This window comes from Babylonia areolata, chromosome 23 (genome assembly GCF_041734735.1).
Source record: "Babylonia areolata isolate BAREFJ2019XMU chromosome 23, ASM4173473v1, whole genome shotgun sequence".
In the NCBI taxonomy this organism is placed as follows: domain Eukaryota; kingdom Metazoa; phylum Mollusca; class Gastropoda; order Neogastropoda; family Buccinidae; genus Babylonia; species Babylonia areolata.
This window is the reverse complement of record NC_134898.1, coordinates 21,158,512-21,176,537: the sequence shown is the minus strand read 5'-3', so window position 1 is coordinate 21,176,537 and position 18,026 is coordinate 21,158,512. Positions and strand designations below refer to the sequence as shown.

The following is an 18,026-nucleotide window of genomic DNA, read 5'->3' as shown; positions in this document are numbered from 1 at the left end:
ATTCGCGTTCACTGGTATAGATTGTGTCCCTTGCCCTATTCCCCTTCTCTCTGTGTATCTCTTTCTGTCCAGACTGTCACTCTTCACTTTCAACATCGCTAACTCCTTGACTGCCACAGGCAAACATGCTCGTCAGCGAAGTGCTTTTACCCCGAGGAGATAAGACAGCACGTGCAGGTCAGGATGTCGGTTACCTTTAGAGGGAAGGTGGCAAAATTAATTAATACATTGTTCACGAGGGTCTTGAGTTCGATTCCCGCTCTCGCCCTTTCTGTCCCAAGTTTGGCTGGGAAAATGAAACGGAGACTCGAGTCATTCGGATGAGATGATAAATGGAACTACCTTGTTGTGCAGCACGCACTCAACGCACTAAAAAACAAAAACAACAACAACAAAACCATAGTCAAAAAAGAAAAAAAGAAAGAAAAAAAAGCTATCATGTGGGCAAAATATTGTTGAAGAAGTCCACACTCTGATAGGTACACAGATACAATCATGTGCACGACTAAGCGTGTTGGGTTGGTGGTTATGCTGCTGGTCAGGTATCTACATAGCAGATGTGGTGTAGCGTATTATTATGGATTTTAACCGAACGCAGTGACAGACGCCTCCTTGAGAAGCTGAAGCCGAAACTTTCTTATATATATATATATATATATATATAATATCTCTGGACTCCTTCCTCTTGGGATGACATCGTTATCAATTAATTTGTTCAGAAAAGACGATCACATAACTGACACTTACACACAAGCAAGTGGTATTAACTACACTCCAAACCCCCGTCCCATTGACCTCATTTTATCGAGATTCAGCAGTCGAGGGGTTAAAGGAACAATAAGTGATGTTTCTGGGCCATACATGATAATAGTGATTATGTAGACACATTTTCCACGGATGAATCGCTACGCACAGAGTCCGTAGTGTCCTGCGAATGGAGCTGAGCATGGTTGAAGTTGGTGTTAGAGGTATCCATGATGGCGTCGCTGAAGCTGAACGAGTATTACAAAAAGCGCCAAAACCTACAGTGTAGGCTCAATATATACAGGGCTGCGATGCATGCTGGGAGGTCGAACACCCAATGACACAGGCTGGACATTGGTCACTCGGCCACCAGCACCGCGTGAGCGGCGATCCTCGCTCGCGGGCAGCCCATTGCGAAGTTTTCCCTTGTTAAGCAAAGCTCGGTAGAAGAGAGAGTATTGCAAATACCTGTATGTGTAAGCCATTGCACAATAGTGCAGAAATTATAATTTTATGTCGTTACACTTTAAAAAATTTTCAGTTATGTCGTGAGGGGAGGATGGTTCACCGGCCTTGCGCAGACAGTCTGACGTTTCCCACATTGTGGGGAGCAGAAACAAACGAAACTGGATAGATCCTGTCAGGCATAACGAAATGGATGTCTCTCTTGTCTCCGAGAAACGTTCGAATGATATGATACAATAATATGATATGGACACTTATATAGCGCCTGTCCTCGTTCGGAGACGAAGCTCTAAGCGCTTAAAAGAAATTCGGGGTCATGTGCACAACAGGCTGTCTACCTGGGTAGAGCCGACTGACGGCTGCCATTGGGCGCTCATCATTCGTTTCCTGACCTCCTTGAAGGGTATATACCTCCTCACTCCAAGACACACAGACCTACTGCACATATTTAAAAAAAAAATCATTTACTATTTATATATTTATTTATAGATTTATTTATTTATTGTCCTTGAAGGTTTATATTCCTTCTGAACCGAAGACAACTCCACTGCGCATATTTATTCATTTGTTTATTTGTTTTGTTTCTCTCTTTCTTTCTTTATTTCTTAATTCATAGTTTTCTTTTGTAGATTCTAAAAAAGTCATTTGTGTAACAAAAGGGTCAGTTACCAGCACCTGTCTTCGTAGAATTTTTTTAATATAGATATATAGATTACAATGCGTGTCATTTGTTTCTATTTATTCTAGTTGGTTTGTTTTTTTTTGATTGACAATGATTAATTGCCATTCATTATATGTTTTATATATGTATATCTTTAACATTAACATTTACAATGTTTAATCACCATACATCGTAATAGTGTTAATAGATGGATAGATTTATTCATTTTACATTGGCAGTGTTTAACCACTACACGTTATCTCCTTCCTTTCACAGATTGAACTACGCCCACAGGTAAAAAAAAACACAAAAAAACACCTCGCCTGTCACTCACAGTGGTCTTTTTTTTTTTTTTTTTTTTTTCAATTGATGGAGTGACGTCTGTCTGTCTTTCTTTCTTTCTGTCCAGTCTGACCTTTTTGGTTCGTCCTTTTTATTTTTATTTTTATTTTCTTAAATTTTCTGTCCATCTGGGTACACTGTTCTGATGATTATTCTGAGTGTTATTCATGACGCATCAGTGGGCTTCTCGCTGCGCAGTGACTGACTGTTGTGTTCGTTCCAACTGGATTAAACCAACTAACATGCAAACTTTCTGGTGCAACTCTGTCTGTCTGTCTCTCTGCCTGTCTCTGTCTCTGTCTCTCTCTCGCTTGCCCGCTCTCTCTCTCTTCTCTCACTCTTTCACACTCTCTCTCTCCCTATCCTCTCTTTCTTTCTCTTTCTCCCTCTTTCTCTGTACCTCTCTCTCAGTTGGCTTATTCTTGAATTGCCCTGCTGTACTTTTGAATAACATGTGTATCGCCTGATGTTCCTGTTTGTACCTTTGTTTTGCTTACCAATGTACATGCCAAGCCATTTGACTTGTGTGTTTGTGAGTGGTGACTAACTTATTGTGTGTGTGTGTGTGTGTGTGTGTGTGAAAGAGAGAGAGAGAGTGTGTGTGTGTTGCGTGCGTGCGTGTGTGTGAGAGATAGAGAGGGAGAGAGAGTGTGTGTGTGCGTGCGTGCGCGGCGCGCGCGTGTGTGTGTGAGAGAGAGAGAGAGAGAGAGAGTGTGTGTGTGTGTGTGCGTGCGTACGTGCGTGCGTGCGTTTGTGTGTGTGTGTGTGTGTGTGCGCGCGCATGTGTGTCTGTGTGTGTCTGTCTGTGTGCGTGTTTGTGTGAAGCTTTGCCAATGCTAATAAACTGATGCCTGTATATTTTAACTAGACTGCGTGAAAGTGCATGTAAATGATTCTTCATACGCAAAATATTTACCGGAATCCGAAACTGTATGTTTGTTACTGTGTTTTGATCACAACTGGTACACTACGTGTGTATAAGATTATTGTTTCATGTGTTTCATATCAGCTTAGAATAAGATTGTACCCATATTAGGAAAATCATTTGTACGCTTTTCATTTATGTAAGATAAACCAGTTGCTTTTTTAACCTGAGTGATAGAATTTAGCAAAACACACACACACACACGCACACACACACACACACATACACACACACACACATACATACATACATACATACACACGTATCCTCTGTCTTACGCAAGTTCACAAAACTGGTGCACAAGAACACGAGGAATATCTACCATCAACAACCTCTTCACCGATATCGTCAGCAGCAATCCGATAGTGGTTAAACTTTCTTTATGTCAGCTCTCTTTCCATTCACATTTTTTTCTTCTTCTTCTTTTCCATCCTTTTTCTGTTTTTGTTTTTTTGTTTTGTTTTGTTTTTCGCCTCTGGTTCATCTTCTCTTTCTTCTTTTTTTTTCTTTTCTCTTTTCTTATCCCATGATCCTCGTTTCCAAAAATTGTCTTCACTTCCTTTTAGAGATGTTTTTCGATGTGTTTGTTCGGTTTCTTTTTCATCATCATCATCATCATCATCATCATCTTTTCCTTCTTCTTCTTCTTCTCAACCTCCTCTGCCTCTTCTTCTTCATCATCATCATAATCATCATTATCATCATCATCATCATCATTTTCTTCTTCTTCTTCTCAACTTCTTCTTCCTCTTCATCATCATCATCATCATCATTTTCTTCTTCTTCTTCTTCTCAACCTCTTCTTCCTCTTCATCATCATCATCATCATCATCTTCTTCTTCTTCTTCTCATTGTCATTATTATTTTGGTCTCTTCTTCTTCATCATCTTCTTCTTCACCTCCTCCTCCTCCTTCCCATCTTCCGCCTCTTCCACCTCCTCCTCCTACTCATACTAGTTAACAGATTGTTGTGTGGTGTAAGTGACGTGCTTGGGGATGCTACACTTAATTTCCTGTCGGACGAACGAAAGAATTATCATGATGAATCTCAGTGCATTCTTTTTTTTGTATCGTATCGTGTTCCATTGCACTGCCTGGTGTTGTATTGCATTGCATCGTATTGTACTGCGTTGTGTTGTACTACGTTACATTCTGTTACCTTGCATTGTATTGTATTGTATTGTATTGTGTGTCGCTTTGCAGTTGTGTTGCATTGCAATGTTTTGTATCGTATTTCCTGAACCTCTGTCTCTGTCTGTCTGTCTGTCTGTCTGTCTGTCTGTCTCTCTCTCTCTCTCTCTCTCTCTATATATATATATATATATATATAGAGAGAGAGAGAGAGAGAGAGAGAGAGAGAGAGAGAGAAACACACACACACACACACATACATTTAGATATATATCACCCCCATCTTTTCTCTCTCCTCCCTCCAATCCTTTTTACACACAACCCTCCAGCTGCATGACGGCGCCGGACGTGCTGACCATCTACGAGGGCTGGGAGGAAGGCAGCGTCATCGAGCAGTACTGCGGCTTCCACAACAACCAGGAGATCGTGTCCTCCTCCACCGAGCTCATGGTGGTCTTCAAGTCCGACTCCAGGATGGAGGAGCAAGGCTTCGCCGCCAGCTACGAGTTCTTCGGCAAGATGAGGCCCAACCCCAACACCAGAAACACTAACGGGAGTGAAGGTAGGTGGTGCTTCGTCTTTGTGTGATGATGATGGATACTTACTTACTTACTTATATGTTATAGCGCCTATCCTCCTCGGTCGGAGACCGAGCTCTAATTAAAGCTGTTGAACAAAACACCCGGAGTCATTCGCTCAACAAAAGACTGCATAGTAACCTCGGTAGAGTAGAGCCGACTGACGGTTGCCATTGGGCGCTCATGACTCGTTTCCTGTGTCTCTCAGGTTTCAGTCACGCCACACATTCACACCTGGACAGACATGTAACATTTTACGTGTATGACCGTTTTTTTGTGCATTTTTATCCCGCCATGTAGGCAGCCACACTCCCGTTTCCAGGGATGTGTATGCTGGGTATGTTCTTGTCTCCATAACCCCACCAAACGCCGACATGGATGTGCATATTACACACGAAGGGGGTTCAGGCACTAGCAGGTCTGCACATTGTGTTGACCTGCGAGATCGGAAAAATCTCCACCCTTTACCTACCAGGCGCCGTTACCTTATTTCGAACCCTTGACCCTCAGATTGAAAGTCCAGCGCATTATCCACTCGGTTATTGGCGCCCGTCAGCGCTCGGCTTTTATCAAAAAGACTGGCATAAGCTTACTTACACACAACTGGGGCAACAGCAACTGAGATGCTGGTGTATAATAGATGGTTTCTCTCCACTGCAATGGGATTTCTTTTGCAGCTTAATCTTTCTTTTTATTCTTTTTTTCTTTATGTGTGTGTGTGGAGGGGGGGGGGAGCTAGCTGGCCTTTTAGGAACCATCCCAACGACGATTGTCCTTAAAAAAAAAAAAAAAAATAGGAGAGTTGGGTAGTGGTCTGAGCTGGACATTCTCCATTATATTCAGCTTCTAGCCCAGACGGTCATAGTCGGACAAGGCTATCATGCATACACATACTATCCACAGTAGGTGACCTGGTAGGGTGCTGGCCTGAGTAGGAAGCGTTAGAATCTGAATGTGCGAGATCCGAACCCCCGCACTCACGCCAGTAGAATTTTCTCTGCCCCTCCACTAGACCTTTTTATTTATTTATTTGTGTGTGTGTGTGTGTGTGTGTGACTTCATCAAGATTTTGCACCTTATAAATATTATTAGTAGTAGTAGTAGTATTTTTATATACTTTTTTTTCTTATTCATTGTTTTAAAAATTTTTTTTTTTTTTTTCTAAAGTTTTGTTATTTTATTTTATCTATTTATTTTATTTTATTTTATTTTTTCCTCAAGGCCTGACTAAGCGCGTTGGGTTACGCTGCAGGTCAGGTATCTGTTTGGCAAATGTGGTGTAGCGTATATGGATTTAACCGAACGCATTGACGCCTCCTTGAGCTACTGATACTGATACTTGATAGACCTTGAGTGGCGTAGGGACTGGATGGACGCATGTCATTCGGGTGAGAATTTCAGCAGTATCACTTGTTAGCAGCGCAGATAAAAGGAAGAACACGGCAACCAAAGGGTTGTTGCTCCTGGCAAAATTTTGCAGTGAAACAAATACAAAATTTTGGTAGTGAAACAAACACACAAGCAAACAGGAAAAAAGGGGCGTGGCGCCGCACTCTAATCACGCGCTTTCCCCGCGCAGAGCAGCCTCGAATTTCATGAGAGAAACGTGTTGTAATGATTTAAAAAAAAGAAAAAAAAAAGAAAAGAAAAAAAGATACTATATAATACGGGCTTATCCCGCGCAGAGCAGCACGAATTTCACGAGACATGTGTTGTGATAATAAAATGACCAGAGGGAGACAGAGGGGTGTGTGTGGGGGGTGGGGGTGGGGGTGTTAAGAATTAATAACGGATTTTTTTTTTCTATTCAAGGATTAAGATTTTAGGCATGGCCTATTCTTTCATTCCGTGTTTGTTAATCAACATCCACAACAAATAACGCACACATAAATGAAGATAATGGGAGAAGCAAAAATGAAAGGAAAGACATTCGCGCAGAAGAACGCACAGAGAGATACAGACAGACAGACAGACAGACAGAGAGTTCAGCACCACCGCAAAAATTACCAGTAATTGAAATAGGGAGAGAAGTGACAAGGTGTTTCCTGTTTTCATTTTCATTCGCTTTAGCTGTGAAGTCAGCTCCTGTCAGTTTCTGACACAGCTTTGTCATTGAAAGTTATTTCCGCGCGCTGGCGGTTTTAAGACGCGTTCTGTCACATCTGTCTGTGAGCACGTGAGAAACACTGAACGCTTTTTTTTTTATGTCGGCCATTTGCAACATTTTCACGAACTGATTCTGCCTTTTGTTTGAAATACTGATTCAAGCATGTGTGTGTTTTCTGTTTCAGTGATTTCAAATCCAACGATATCGTCTCGTGAGTACTTTCGTGTGTGTGTGTGTGTGTGTGTGTGTGTGTGTGTCTGTCTGTCTGTGTGCTATCCTTCTGTTTATCTGCCCTTGTCTGTGTTTCATGTGCGTCTGTCTGCCTGCCTACCTGCCACTCTCTCTGCCTCTGTCTCTGTCTCTGTCTCTCTCTCTCTCTCTCTCTCTCACTCTGTCTCTCTCACTCTCCCTCCCTCCCCATCCATCTCCCCTTCAGTCTCTCTCTCACTCTCTCGCTCTGGCCCTCTGTTCTCTCTTTATCTTTGTCTCACCCCTCTTTATCTCTCCGTACGTGTGTGTGTGTCCCTGTCTGTGTATTTGTCTGTCTATCCGTCCGACTGTCCGTTTGTCTGTCTGTTTGTCTCTCTCTTTCTCTCTCTGTCTCCCTCTTTGATTTCTCCTTCTCTCTCTTCCACCCCCGCACCCCTCCCCTCTTATATATGTCCCACCGAAAGCATCGGTTTCATCATCTGTAGTCACTGGTACACATATTGCTTTGACACATGTGATATGAGCAAATAAACCATTTGTCTTGTCTTGTCTTGTCTTGTCTTGTCTTGTCTCTGTATCCCTGTGTCTATTTCTTTCTCTCAGTCTGGTAGGTCTTGAACCTCATCGTCTCTCACTCGATCGATTTCACAGTGACAGTGTTCAGTGTTGAGGACAGCGCGGTAGGTATACTATACTGACTGGCAAGGATTGGGCACACATATTACTGAACGCAGCCCGTGGTTATATACCTTGTCATTTTGTTACTGAACATAGTCCATGGTTATGTCTGTCCTTTTTTGTCACTGACCACAGTCCATGGTTATGTCTGTCATCTGCCACTGAACACAGCCAGTGGTGATGTCTGTCACCTGTCACTGAACACAGCCAGTGGTAATGTCTGTCACCTGTCACTGAACACAGCCAGTGGTGATGTCTGTCACCTGTCACTGAACACAGCCAGTGGTGATGTCTGTCACCTGTCACTGAACACAGCCAGTGGTGATGTCTATCACCTGTCACTGAACACAGCCACTGGTGATGTCTGTCACCTGTCAACACAGCCAGTGGTGATGTACGTCACCTGTCACTGAACACAGCCAGTGGTGATGTCTGTCATTTTGTCACTGACACACAGTCAGTGGTGATGTCTGTCACCTGTACTGAACACAGCCAGTGGTGATGCCTGTCACTGAACACAGCCAGTGGTGATGTCTGTCACCTGTCACTGAACACAGCCAGTGGTGATGCCTGTCACCTGTCACTGAACACAGCCGGTGGTGATGCCTGTCACTGAACACAGCCAGTGGTGATGTCTGTCACCTGTCACTGAACACAGCCAGTGGTGATGTCTGTCATTTTGTCACTGACACACAGTCAGTGGTGATGTCTGTCACCTGTCTCTAAACACGGCCAGTGGTAATGTCTGTCACTGAACACAGCCAGTGGTGATGTCTGTCACCTGTCACAGACACACAGCCAGTGGTGATGTCTGTCACCTGTCAACACAGCCAGTGGTGATGTCTGTCACCTGTCACTGAACACAGCCAGTGGTGATGTCTGTCACCTGTCACTGAACACAGCCAGTGGTGATGTCTGTCACCTGTCACTGAACACAGCCAGTGGTGATGTCTGTCACCTGTCACTGAACACAGCCAGTGGTGATGCCTGTCACTGAACACAGTCAGTGGTGATGTCTGTCACCTGTCTCTGAACACAGCCAGTGGTGATGCCTGTCACTGAACACAGCCAGTGGTGATGTCTGTCACCTGTCACTGAACACAGCCAGTGGTGATGTCTGTCACCTGTCACTGAACACAGCCAGTGGTGATGTCTGTCATTTTGTCACTGACACACAGTCAGTGGTGATGTCTGTCACCTGTACTGAACACAGCCAGTGGTGATGCCTGTCACCTGTCACTGAACACAGCCGGTGGTGATGCCTGTCACTGAACACAGCCAGTGGTGATGCCTGTCACTGAACACAGCCAGTGGTGATGCCTATCATTTGTTCCCTCCACACTGTTTGTTTCTTCTCTGTCTGTTCTTACTTTCGTCATACTAATTTTTATCAAGTCTATGTCTCTCCCCCCCCCACCCCTCTCTCTGTCTCTGTCTGTCTGTCTGTCTGTCTCTCTCTCTCTCTCTCGCTCTCCCTCTCTCTCACTGTGTCTTTTTGTATGTGTGTGTGTGTGGGTGTGTGTGTGGGGGGGGGGTTATGTGTGCGTGTGTGTGTTTGTAAGTTAATGAATATAGATCTGTTCTCTCTCTCCCTCTCTCTCTCTTTGTCTGTCTGTCTGCCTCTCTGTCTGTCTGTCTGTATCTCTCTCTGTGTCTCTGTCTGTCTCTGTGTGTCTCTGTCTGTCTGTATCTCTCTGTGTCTGTCTCTGTCTGTCTGTCTGTCTGTCTGTCTCTATCTCTGTCTGTGTCTCTCTCTCTGTCTCTCTGTCCGTCTCTACGTGATTTTTGTCACTGTCTGTCTGTCTCATTTTGCCTCTTTGCCTGTCTGTATGTTTTCAGTCTCGCTGTCTCTCTGTCTCTCTCTGTCCCTCTGTCTCTCTGTCTGTCTCTGTCTGTCTGTCTGTCTGTCTGTCTCTCTGTCTCTCTCTGTCCCTCTGTCTCTCTGTCTGTCTCTCTCTCTCTCTTCGTGATTTTCTGTCACTGTCTCATTTTATCTCTTTGCCTGTCTGTATGTTTGTAGTGTCTCTGTCTCTCTCTCTCTCTTTGCCTCTGTCTCTGTCTGTCTGTCTGCCTCTGTCTGTCTGTCTGTCTGTCTGTCTCTCTCTCTCTCTCTCTCTCTCTCTCTCTCTCTCTCTCTCTCTCTCTCTCTCTCTCTCTCTCCCCGTGATTTTCTGTCACTGTCTGTCTGTCTAATTTTGTCTCTTTGCCTGTATGTATGTTTGTAGTCTCTGTGTCTCTCTATCTCTGCCTCTCTCTCTCTCTCTCTGTCTCTCTCTGTCTCGTCTCTCTCTCTCTCTGTCTCTCTCTCTCTCTCCGTGATTTTCTGTCAATGTCTGTCTCATTTTGTCATCTTCGCCTATCTGTATGTTTGTACGTATCCCTGTCTCTCTGTCTCTGTCTCTCTCTCTCTCTGTCTCTCTCTCTCTCTGTGTTCCCCCTCTCCCCCTAGGCACACTCCTCCTCAAAGCCACTTCATCGTCTCTCAGCCGACCTCGTAGTCTAGCGCTGTGTGCAGTGGACAGCGGTAGAGACTTGACGAATCTGTCTCACAGGTCACTGAACATAGCCGATGGTAATGTCTATCAATTACCCTCTAGACTGCTTAGTTCTCCTCCTCCTCCTCCTCTTCGTCCTCCTGTTGTGCGTTTTTTTGTAGTAGTGCCTCGGACCAGAGCGAGATAAGGGGAATGGAGAGAAAGAGAGAGAGGGGGTGTGGGAGGGCGGGGCGGGGGGTGTGTGGGGGGCGGGGGGGGTCTGTGTCTGTCTCTTTCTGTTTGTTTCTTTGTCAGTATCTCTCTGTCTGTCTGTCTGTCTCTGTTTGTCTCAGTCTCTAGTTCTCTCTCTGTCTGTCTGTCTCTCTCCCTGTACTGTGTCTCTTTTTTCTGTCTGTATCTCTCTCTCTCTCTCTCTCTCTCTCTCTCTCTCTCTATCTATCTATCTATCTATCTATCTATCCCTGTCTTTGTAGCTGTATATATTTTTCTGTCTGTATGTATATATTTTTCTGTCTGTATGTATCTCTCTCTCTCGCTCTCGCTTTCTCTCTCTCCCATCTTCGTTTTTGCCCCTCCCACACTTCCTCTTTTCTCCTCCGTCTTTCCTTCTTTCCTTCTATCGTCTATCCATTTGCCGAGCAGCACACAATCATTATGCAGGATAAGCCAGAGAACACCACCGTTATTTATCTATCATTTCCGCTAGATCGTCCGCCCAGAACTGGAGGAAAAGAGAAACAGAGACAGACAGACAGAGACCGAGAAAGAGACAGAAAGACAGACCGAGACAGAGATAGAGAGAGAGGCTGAGTCTGAGATGGTTTATTCATATAGTTCGTAGCCCCTTATAAGGGGGGTTGCGGGGGGTGTACTACTGTAGAATGCTGAAGGTTTCGCCTTTTGAGTGCTTTATCCAAGAGAGAGCGTGATGAAAGGTGACAGAAAGACAGACAGACAGAGGCAGAAACAAACAGAGGCAGAGAGAGAGACACAGAGAGAGAGAGAGAGAGAACTTCGAACTGAAAGAAACAAGAACTCAGATTTCAGAACAATTAGGCATGGGAACTACTTACGTATAGGGTATTTTGATACTTGCTTCAATGATTCTTAGATGGCTCATTAAACATTAACGTTATTGTTTTGGTAAAAGGTACATCCCCTAACCGGCGTCGTCATCCTCATGATCATCTTATCGTCAGTAGTAGTAGTAGTAGTTGTTGTTGTTGTAGTAGTAGTAGTAGTAGTAGCAGTAGTAGTAGTAGTGGTGGTGGTGGTGGTATTTTCATCAAAATTCCATTCACATGATTATTATCGTCATCATCGTCGTCGTTGGAGTTGTTGTCACTGATCCAGATATAAGTTTGTTCATAAATATGGAAGGATATCACCAGCACTATCTCCATCACCTTCATCATCATCATCATCATCATCATCATCATAACCATTATCATCACAGTCGTCGTCATTATTTCCTTCGAATTATTGTCATTACTTTAGATGAAACCAAATCAGGTCAATTTAAATAACGTTGTTAAAAGCCTTGCCCGACTGCAGATTGGCAGTTTCAGGACACGAACACCCGTTAGTTCTTACAAGCCATGAGGATGGTGGCAGAAAGGTTAAGATGCTCATCTGCCAGTGCGGCGTCCTTGATCAAATGGGGGCTTGGGTTCTATTCCTGCTCTTCTCCTTTCCCCCAAGTTTGACTGGTTTACCTGCTTCATCCATTGAGTCTCTTCAGCGCATACAAAACTCCGCTGCCCGACTCGTCCTCAGAAAGAAAAGATCTGAGCACATCACTCCTCTTTTGCAACACCTCCACTGGCTCCCTGTCTCACACAGAATAAAGTACAAGATCGGCACTCTATGTTATAAATGCATTCATAAATCTGCCTCTTCCTATCTCCGCCGCTGCCTTCACCTCTACACTCCATCTCGCTCACTACGATCGGCTTCGGATCCACTCTGTTTACGCATACCCAGATTCAAACGCTCGACTGTTGGCCGCCGTTCTTTCTGTCTCTGGACCTTGCAGTTGGAATGAACTTTCTCTTTCGCTTCGTCAAGTCTCAACACTCAGCTCTTTCAAGTCTAGCCTTAAAACTCTCCTCTTACCAAAATAGCCTCCCTCTCCTGCCCCTTCCTTGTCTTCTGTTTCTTCAGTTTTTGAGTTATGCATGCGAGTGAATGACTGGTGGGAAAGCGCTTTGATTTGTCTCTTCGCAAGATTCAGCGCTATATAAATACCATTATTATTATTATTATTATTATGATTATTATTATTAAAAAAATCAAACTGAGCGTATAGTCATTCGGATGAGACGACCAACCGAAATCACGTGTGCAGCACGCACTTGGCGCACTGAAAAGAGAACCCACGGCAAGAAAAGTGTTGTCTTCTGGCAAAATTCTGCAGAAGAAGTCCACTCTGCACACAATCATATATATGCGTGCACGCAAGGCCTAACAAAGCACGTTGGGTTTTGCTGCTGGTCAGGCATCTGCTGGCTAGCAGATGTGTTACAGCGTATGTGGATTTGTCCGAACGTAGTGACGCCTCCTCCTCGAGAAACTGAAACTTACAAAACCAGTAGAAAATACAGAAATGAGCCACAGGCGACGGACAGGAACCCCGTATCAAAAAGCCTGCTCTTTTGGGTTGAGCAAGTGACTGTCATCAGCGCCGTGTTTCCTGAAACAGCGGTGTCGGTGTGATGATGACAGGGTGAAAGCCCCCCACCAGCCTGAAGTAAATGGAGCTCAGTGAGTGGCATCTTCTTGGTCTCTTCTGACCGCCATTCTGTGGTTTCGGTTTGAGACGCCACAATTTCTGACACTGCAAGGAAGGGTATCATCACTGGGAGATGAACACAGACTGTTTGAGAGAGAGAGAGAGAGAATGAGATAGAAAGAGAGACGGAGAGGGGGAGGGTGGGGGTTGGGTATGGTGTTGGAAGTGAGAAAGAGAATGTGTGTGTGTGTGTCTGAAAGAGTAAAAGAGAGTACATTTTATATATCTATATATATATATATATATATATATATACATACATACATACATACATATATATATATATATATATATGCACATTCACTCAAGTGCCTATTATTCTCTCATAGATTTTGCTTTGAAAAAAAGTTCAATAACAAGAAAGACATGAAGAAGAAAATGAACAATAAGAAGAACAAGATGAAAAAAAAAAAAAAAACACGAAAAAGAACAAGAAGGACGAAAAAAAACAACCAAACCCCTCCTTCTTTAAAAGAAAATACTGCACGATGTTTCTTGATCAATTTGACTGATACCCCCCCCCCTTCCCCCAATCGCCCCCCTCTCCCCTTAATCTTACAACTGTCCAAGATGAAGGAGAGAAGGCAGAAGAACGAGAGAAAGAGAAGAAGAAAAAGATCAAGGAGAAGACAAAAGAAGAAGAAGAAGAACAAGAGCAAAAACAAGTAAAAAAACAAACAAAACAAAACAAAATCAACAACAGAAAAGAAATCAGGAAGTACAAAAAGAGCAAGAAGAAGCACGAAGACGTAACCCCCCCACACAAAATAGTCCTTGATGGCAAAGCAATCTCTTAGTCTGATTGGTAATGCCCCCCCCCCCTTCCCACCCCCCCCCCCCCCCATAATCTGGCCTTTCCCGCCCCTACCGCCCTCTCTCACTGGCTTAGGTCTCATGTCTAATGACCTGGACAGTGAATGACTCAGGTACCCCCCCCCCGCCCCTCCCCCCACCCCCATCCCGTCAGCCACGACCGCTGTCCATTGAAGTTAATGACTGTTGGAGGTGGGTGTCCCTAATTTTCTAATTTCGTTTTCTGGCCGTCTTGGAAGCTGCGAGAATCCATAAGGATTAGGTGTGTGTGTGTGTGTTGGGGGTGGTGCTGGGTGGGAACGAAAGTAGTGTTCATTTTTGCAGTTGAATGCTGTTCAAGTCACTTTATTCATTTCAGTTAGTATGTGACACCTATCCAAGAAGCAGAAATGAAGGCAGAATTTAAAAAAAAACAAACAAAAAAACAAATATACAAGAAGAACAATCAGAACAACAAGAAGATGAACAACGATGAAAAGAAGATCGACAACAACAAAAACTCCAGCAAGAATAAGAACAAGACGAATAAAAGAAGAAGAAGTAGACCACTAAGTACAAGAAGACGAATGACGAAGAAATAACCACACACCAAATAGTACTTGTTGGTAAAGCACTCTCTGTCTCTCTCTCTCTGTGCCCCTGTTTCTCCCTCTCTGTGTCTGTCTATCTGACTCTCTCTCTCTCTCTCTCTCTCTCTTTTCCTTCTTCAATCCCCTCCCCCTCGCCCCCCCCCTCCACCTCAACGGCCCCCTTCATAATTGAATATTTCTTCCCCCTCCATTGATTTTCACAAATGATGATTTCTAATTAATGATGATAATGATTATCATTATGATCGAAATACTAATAATACAAATGATAATTATAATGATATCATTTATTTTCAGTTTAATATCATCATCTTAGATGAACAACTATAAATGAATAAACGGGACTTGTACATGGATGGAGTTCTATGTATATGACAGATTTTAGCACCGCCATGATTGTAATCATATTCTGTTGTTGTTTTGTGTGTGTGTTTTGTTATTGTTCTTTGGGTTGTTTGTTTTTTTATTGTTGTCGTTGTTGTTTTGGGGGAGAACAATGATAAACAGAAGAAAAAAAAATAGACAGCAAGAAAGAGAATAAGGTCAAGAAGAAGAAGAACAAAAAAGGAAGAAGGCAAAGGACAAAAGAAATAACCACTCACAAAACATTCCTAAATGGCAAAGCATTCTCTTAATCAGCCTGATTGCTGCCGGCCCCTCCCTCCCTGCCCTCCGCCCCCCCCCCCTCTCTCTCTCTCTCTCTCCCTGGCTTAGGTCTCTTGTCTAATGACCCGGACAATGAATGAGTCAGGTACCGGTTCCCCCCCCCCTCCGCCCCCCACTCCTCCCTCTTCCCCCCGTCAGCCACGAAGTCCATTGAAGTTAATGACGTTTGGAGGTGGGCATCCCTGATTTCGTTTTCTGGCAATCTTGGAAGCTGCAGGGGATCTGATCCAGCTTAGGAGAGTGTTCAGGATTGGGGTGGGGGGTGGGGGGCGGGAAGTTGGTGGAGGAGGGGAGGGGGTTGGGGTGGGGGTGGGGGGCGAAGAAAGGAGAGAAAGAGGCTGACATACAGACAGACTTACAGAGTCAGGCGGGTTAAGGTGGTTGGATGGTGGTGGTAGTGGTGGTGGTGGTGGTAGAGGTGGTGGTGGCGGGTTTTGTGTTCTGGAATCACTGAGTGATTAGGAAGGGTTTTTTTCTTCAGGCTCTGTGTGTGTTTGAAAATGGGAGTCGATTTGATTTATTCTCCCCCCCCCCCTCTCTCTCTCTCTCTCTCCCGCGCGCGCGCGGGTGTATTAAGAATGGAGACACGTGTATGTTCACAAAGAAATGAGTGGCGTAAACAAGTGAACGCCAAGAATATTACAACACCCTGCAAAAAAAAAATATATATATATTGTTTATTGTCATTATAGTGATGGTTATGACGACGGTGATGATGTTGTTGGTGATGATCATGTTGTTGGTGATGATGACAATTATCATCATTACGTCATTATCACCAACCTTGCTGCTGGTTCCGCAGGGGGTTATACATACAAAAATCGGAATCAGAAAAAAAGAAGAAGAAGAAGAAAACGGACTCAGCATCGTAAAACGAACGAACGTCTGCCTCATGTAACTGACGTGTGTGTGTGTTAGTCCGTCCCTATCATCATCTCTTTGGGGGAAAAGGGTTGCGCGGGGAGGGGAGGGGGAGGGGTTGAAGGTGAGGGACGACTTCCCTTCTACTCACTGATGTTAGGGTGGTCTCTGCACGGTAAGGAAACATGGTGTAGCAGCATCAAACAACACCCTCCCATGCCGGATTTTTTTGCCCCTGGATATTCAAAGGCTAGACTTGAATGACCCCTAGGGTCAGTTCTGGCTTGTCAAGATAGACCCCCTCCACACACACACACACACACGCACACACGCACGCACGCACACACAACACCAGACCTAGTTGGGAAATTACCTCCCTCTTCCTACGGGTTTAAATCAAGGTGATGAAAAAGGAACGTAGGTCGTTCTGGGCTGGCTAGGAGGGTCGTAGATGCTAGCTTAAAACGACCCCCATTACCATTTCGATTTGGGGAAAGTGGTAAAAATTCAACTGGGTGGGTTTAGTCCTGACTAGCTGACTTAAGCTTACTTTTGGGCCAACAGCAAACTGAGAGCAGTATGGTCAGTGGTTTCTCTGCTGCAATGGGAAGTCATTTACAGCTTAGTCTTTTGTGAAGGACTGTGACCACGATACGATTGCGCTGACTCTTAGTGCTGCAGCCTTGGGAGGCTGGTTGGCCTCTGGGAACCATCCCCAAAAGCCGACTGTCTTAAAACCCGCTTGGCCGAGAAAGTGGGAATGTCATATGGGCAAGACACTCTCCACTATCATCAAATTCTAGCCCAGATAGATGGGACAGCAGATGCCTCCTCTGCTGTTCTGTTGGTCATAGTGGGGTACGAAAAACTATGATATATATATATATATATATATATTAGAAAGAGAGCGAGAGAGAGATGAATTCCAGTCCAGTTTATATAGACCCCCTGCTTATTCTGGCATGGCTAAGATTTGACCTCGGGGTAGAAAATCAAAGGGAGGTGGGGTGGGGGTGGAGGGGTGGGGGTGTAAAAATAGGCTGCCACAAAGTGTATCCTCTGGGGCAACGAACGATGGGCACTTGCCGTCAACCAGGGAGGTAATTATGGAGGTTAATGGCATTGTCCAGCCATCGTTGTCTTCGTCATTTCTGGGTCCTTTTTTTTTATATAGCTGGTGAGGCTCATCAGTGCAAAGGTAAGAGACAAGGGTGTGTGTGGGGGGGGGGGGGAGTATGAGGAAGAAGGGAGATTACATGAGAGAGAGATTGAGTGAGAGAGAGAGAGAGAGTGAGAAAGAGAGTGTATGTATCTCTGTTTGTTTGTTTGAGTATGAGGGGAGGGGCGGGGGTGGGGGGAGAGTGGGAAGAGGAGGAGGAGTGGGGGCAGGGGGGTTGGGGGGGCTTTAGCATCGAGGATTTGTTTTGATGATAAATGTTCCAGAATCCTGAATAGAAATAATGGCATGAACGCACAGAAGCGCACACAATCACACAGACTCACGCGCACACAAACACACACACACACACACACACACACACACACACACACACACACACACACACACACAAACACACACACACACACACACACACACACACACACACACACACACACACACACACACACATGTACGCACACGCAAACAATTTCCCCTCTTTCTTTCTCTATTTCTCTCTCCCCCCCCCCCCCCCACCCCCCACACACACACCTCTCTCCCTCCCCCTCCCCCACCCTCTCTCTCCAGATACAAACACACACACACACACACACACACACACATATATATATATATATATATAATATAATATATATATATATATATATATAGATAGATAGATATTTATATGGAATCACCCTCTCTGTCAAGGTCCCCTGACGCCAGGGGGAGCAGTGGCCCAGTGGGTAATACACACGATTAGGGAGCAGAGCAAGTGTCTAGGGCTGCGATGTATTTTATTATTAATAT

At 44.5% G+C, this 18,026-nt stretch overlaps 1 protein-coding gene across 1 annotated transcript in view; it reads left to right on the top strand.

The window, feature by feature from the left end:
* The window catches only part of LOC143297610 (suppressor of lurcher protein 1-like), a 224,528-nt gene that overhangs the window by 6,406 nt on the left and 200,096 nt on the right, over positions 1 to 18,026 (top strand). The window contains exons 3-5 of the mRNA XM_076610027.1: positions 2,147 to 2,164; positions 4,598 to 4,830; positions 7,138 to 7,164. Coding sequence (XP_076466142.1) covers positions 2,147 to 2,164; positions 4,598 to 4,830; positions 7,138 to 7,164 — 278 coding nt within the window. The remainder of the gene's footprint in view (positions 1 to 2,146; positions 2,165 to 4,597; positions 4,831 to 7,137; positions 7,165 to 18,026) is intronic.